At 50.6% G+C, this 4,564-nt stretch overlaps 1 protein-coding gene across 1 annotated transcript in view; it reads right to left on the bottom strand.

Moving 5' to 3' along the window:
• The window catches only part of CUNH2orf72 (chromosome unknown C2orf72 homolog), a gene marked incomplete at its 5' end in the record, with an annotated part of 9,939 nt that extends 5,375 nt beyond the window's left edge, over window positions 1-4,564 (bottom strand). Inside the window, 3 exon segments of the mRNA XM_006109994.3 lie at window positions 582-698; window positions 4,250-4,510; window positions 4,513-4,564. Of these exon segments, the coding sequence (XP_006110056.1) occupies window positions 582-698; window positions 4,250-4,510; window positions 4,513-4,564 (430 nt within the window).

Below are 4,564 nucleotides of genomic sequence, written 5' to 3'. Positions count from 1 at the left end.
GCGTCCGCAATCGTGCACGGGTGGCAAAAGTACCTACTCGAAGCATAAAGTTACCTGTATTTTTCCAACCAGCTGCAAATCCTACAGGTATTTTTGTCATCAATTTAAGAATTGTAATTATTTTGTGTTGGTGGCTTTATTATTATAAAATGAAACATTTTTTAGGTGCCTGTTTGAGAGGCTACAAAGAAGAAGCAAAGAAAACGGAAGACGAAAACCGTGAATTTAAAGTTGAATGTACCTACCTATATAGTTTAAGTTTAAAAAATTTGGCTCTCGAAAGAAATTTCAATCGTTGTACTGTTGATATTTGGCTCTGTTGACTAATGAGTTTGCCGACCACTGACCTATACCGCCTTCACTAGGCAGAGACTCCTGGGGCTAGAGCCCTGTTGACCAAGCCCGTGTGCTGGCTCCTGGTGGCCGGGGCACCTCACACTGCTCACTCCCACCCTGAACACACGGCCTGTGCTCCATGGATGTCAGTCCTCTCTCTCCCTACGGTCCCTGTGCACGTGACCACTCTCTTAATCCCAAGCACCTGGCCCTGAGAGTCCAGGAGCAGGAAGCGACTCACTCACCCTGAGCTGGACCACTGGGGGAGGCGGTGGCATACGGGTCCTTCCCCCGGCTCCAGGGACCCCAGGAGAAGCAGGCCAACAGCGCCGGGAGGCCGGGTCTCTCCCAGGCTCCTTCTGCTGAAAGGAACACAAAGTCCCAGAGGCAGCAGGTCACATGGTGCTTGACACAACTGAGAGATTTTCAGTGAAGCAAACCAAGAGCTTCAACTATTAACTGCCCTAGTTTCAACTGTCTGATTAAAAACAAAGATTCTGATTTGCAAAAGGGGGTGGAGTTTTTATACTTAAAACAAACAAACAAAAACACAAACAGCCCTGGCCATATGGCTCAGTTGGCTGGAGCGTCATCCTGTATACCAAAAAGTTGTGGGTTCGATTCCAGTCAGGGCACAAACCTAGGTTTCAGATTTAATCTCCGGTCAGGGTGCTTTATATAAGGATTGCTTTATACATATTATATCATTTCTTCCTCACAAAGACTCTATGACGTAGGTACCATGTTGGGGCAACTACCTTGATAAGAATGACATGATATGAATTACAATTACATAGCACCAACGAAAATACTCATGGAGCAGTAATTTCCCCGCTTTTTAGTTCAAACTATTTCTTAATATGAAAAGGCTTAATCTTTTTAAATAATCACATACAAAACACTTATATGCTGATTCTAGTTTCCTTATTATAGCATCACCTAAGTGATGTAGGGATCACTTAAGAGCCCCAACCATGTGGAATAAGGTAACGGCAATGGAGTTAAAAACACACACACACACACACACACACACATACATACACACACATACACACATACACACACATATACACACATACACACATACACACACATACATACACATACACACATACACACATACATACACACACATACACACACAAACACACACACACACATACACACACACATACACACACACACATGCACACACACACAAACTCCAGGAAGCCAAAACAAAATCGGTGTTTGTTTTTCTTTATGTGGGGCTTATTTACTCTTAATTCGCACCCAGTTCTAAAAAGACTGGATTCCTAGTTTTTCAACCCATTGGCAGCTGGATTGGGCATAAACTGGGTAAGAGGGCATGTCAAGAGGCAGACAATCTAAAAGTATAAGAATAACCAGGAGGTAGTGAGGAAGGGGATGGGGAGACTTTAAAAAGCCACACGCAATTGCTAGGAAAACCTTAGCATCATGAATGTGTGAGTGGCGCTGCCCACTGCAAAAGCCCAGACAAAATTAGTGGACAAATAAATTAGTGGACAATAATCACGCTCATGACCTGTAGTCATTAGTAAAAGGTTTCATATTGTTTAGTGTTTTTATAAAAGTAGAAATGAGTTTAATGCAGTAGAGATCGATTCAGTGTTTAAGAAGAGGTAAGGATTCTGCGTGCCAGGCAGGTCATGGGAAATGGGAATATAGTGGTGATTAAACTCATAAGCAAAAGTGACAAAACCATTGGTAAGAAACTAGAGAGTGGCGGTAGGTTTGAGGATTTCATTTTTGAACCTGTAAAGGAGTAAGGGAGGTCAGGGAAGACTTCTTGGAGGAGGAAGTCCAGTTCTGAATGATGAAATGGGGTTGGTCAGGTGAGGAGGTGAAATGAAAGAAAAGGCCTTAAAAAAAAAGAAAGAAAAAAAGGCCCTTAAGGCTTTCATTCCAGGCAACTGCAATGTGTATACAAAAGCTTAGCAGGCCAGAGCAAGCTTGGCTTTGGGGGATTAAAAGCTATTTCCTGGGGAATGGGAGAAACTAAGGGCTCAGAATTTTCCAGGCACCAGCTCATTGGGGGTGGGGGAAGGTAGAAAATGTCCTCCCATGGGGCCAGGCCCACCATCAGAATGACAGTCCACCTCAGGACATTCCCTGTCTTTCTGGATGCAGGTTGTGGAGTTTCGAATTTAGCCGGCTTCCTCACAGATGGAGCAGAAAGGGCTGTGGGCATGGGGGGTGTGGGAGGGGGGATGGTTAGGGCAGGTTCTACAGGTGAGACGGATGGCCTCCACCTAGGCAGGCCAGGCTGGCAGTTAGGTCTGTGACATTTGTGACTTCAGAGGTACAGTTCTCCTTGCTGGAACCGCCCCCCCCCCCCCAAGTCTGGCACCTCCCGGTTGCTGATTAACACAGCAGTGTCCAGGGAGGCAGAGCACAGCAGCCTCTGTCTTCACAAGAGTTTGGCAGATAATGGAGGGAAGGCCAGAGGGCTTGGAGAAGAGCAGCTGCTGGAGGTGGGGGAAGCAGGGAGTGCAAAGAATGCTCCGCTATCTCCCAGCTGTGCCAGATCCAGCTATACTTAATGTCCATATTTTAATCCGAGGACACTGGAAACTCCTGGAAAACCTTGTGTACCAGGAGGGAGGAGATTCTGACTCTTCTGTGGATGGCAGCAGCAGAAGACCCTCACTCTGCTCCCCAAACTTCAGGAGAGTGTGAATGCCGGGAGCCGGTCCATCCTTGCTGCTTGACACAGTCGCTACAGGAAAGAAACATCTGCACAGCATATGTTTCAATGGACCTGGCGTTTATAGCATACTGTTCTTAATATGTTTGCTCCCCTTAGCACTATGTGTTTTAACCAAGGTCACCTCTCCGAGAAAGGTTGTTTCCCCAGGTGGGGATTTTTCCCTGAGGTTAGGGAGGGGATACAACCCCTTAATTAAGTGCCAGGTGGGTAGTTAAGCCACATAATCTTTACTCCCTGGAATGGAGATAAGAAACGCCCTAACCTTTGTAATAGAAATTGACAGGATTAAAATCGGCTGGTATAAATACAGATGTAACAAGACAATAAACATCACATCCTCAGCAGATCCTCAGATCCTAACCAGAACCTAGCGACAGAACATGACAAGAGAACCTAGAGACAGAACTTTGCTGGAGATCCTGGCTAGGCTGCTGATCAACTGAACGCTGTCTTCGTGTCCTTCCTTCTTCGCTGACTCCATCCACACCTTTAGGGACCCCTGGACCTGCTGGGGTTGGACCCCAACATGTGAAGGGAAGGCAGGTGGCACTGCAGTGGCTGCACAACCAGGGCGAGTAGCCAAGAGGGACTCGAACATTCTGTGTCCTCAGTCAGTCCCTCACACCCTTTCCCCACATCTCCAAGTCTCACACCCTTTCCGCACACCTCCTTCCTATGACCCGCGGCGCTTAGCACTGAGCCTCCTCCACCTTCGCAGCTGCACTGAGCCTCCTCCACCTTCGCATCCTTAGCTGCGCAGCGTCCCAGGAGCTCCAGGCACCACCAATCCCCTCCCTCCAGTCCTAATTCGGTCCCAATCCCTCCTTGAAATGTGTGCACCCCAAGGCTTTCCCATCTCCTCCCACTCCTCTCTCCCCGCAGCTCCCAGATCTTTGACCAGCTCAGTGCAATCCTCTTGCTCCATCAACTTCCCCCGCCTTCTGTTCGTTCCCTCGGCTTTTCCAAGCCACTGTCCCCCATGCTTTCAGGATCCTCCAGAGCAACTCGACCCGTGGCCCAGGGCCTGCTCCGCGCTAGCTGGGAGGACCAATGCTAGGCACCTCCCCGCTCGGGGCCTCAGTTTACCTCGGTGCACCAGGGCGCTGGCCTAAAGAGTTCCAACTTCGGGGCCTTCCCCCAGCCACCGCCCGCCTGCGCCCACGGGGCCTTGCGCCCCCTCACCTGGTCGCGCGGGCGCGGCTGCTTGCAGGGCCCGGCTAGCGGCGGTCTGGACGGCCAGGCTGGAGGCGGGGTGGCCGGGGCAGTAGGCGGCCGCCTGCACCGGGCCTCCCGCCTGGCGGCCGAACACGGTGCGCAGCAGCGCCTCCAGGAGCCGCAACATCGGCGCCACCGCGTCCTCGGGCCCCGCCTCGGCCACCAGCACCCCGACCAGCGCCGCGCCGGCCACCCGCCGGTCGCGCACATCGCGCAGCATCTCCCGCAGCGGCGCCGCGGCTCCCGGGCGGCCAGCGACGCTGCGCGGCACAGCACGAAGAC

The sequence above is a fragment of the Myotis lucifugus genome, unplaced genomic scaffold, assembly GCF_000147115.1.
Source record: "Myotis lucifugus unplaced genomic scaffold, Myoluc2.0 scaffold_3, whole genome shotgun sequence".
Classification (NCBI taxonomy): Eukaryota; Metazoa; Chordata; class Mammalia; order Chiroptera; family Vespertilionidae; genus Myotis; species Myotis lucifugus.
Note: the sequence above shows the minus strand (reverse complement) of the source record. Positions and strands in the feature narration are given on the sequence as shown.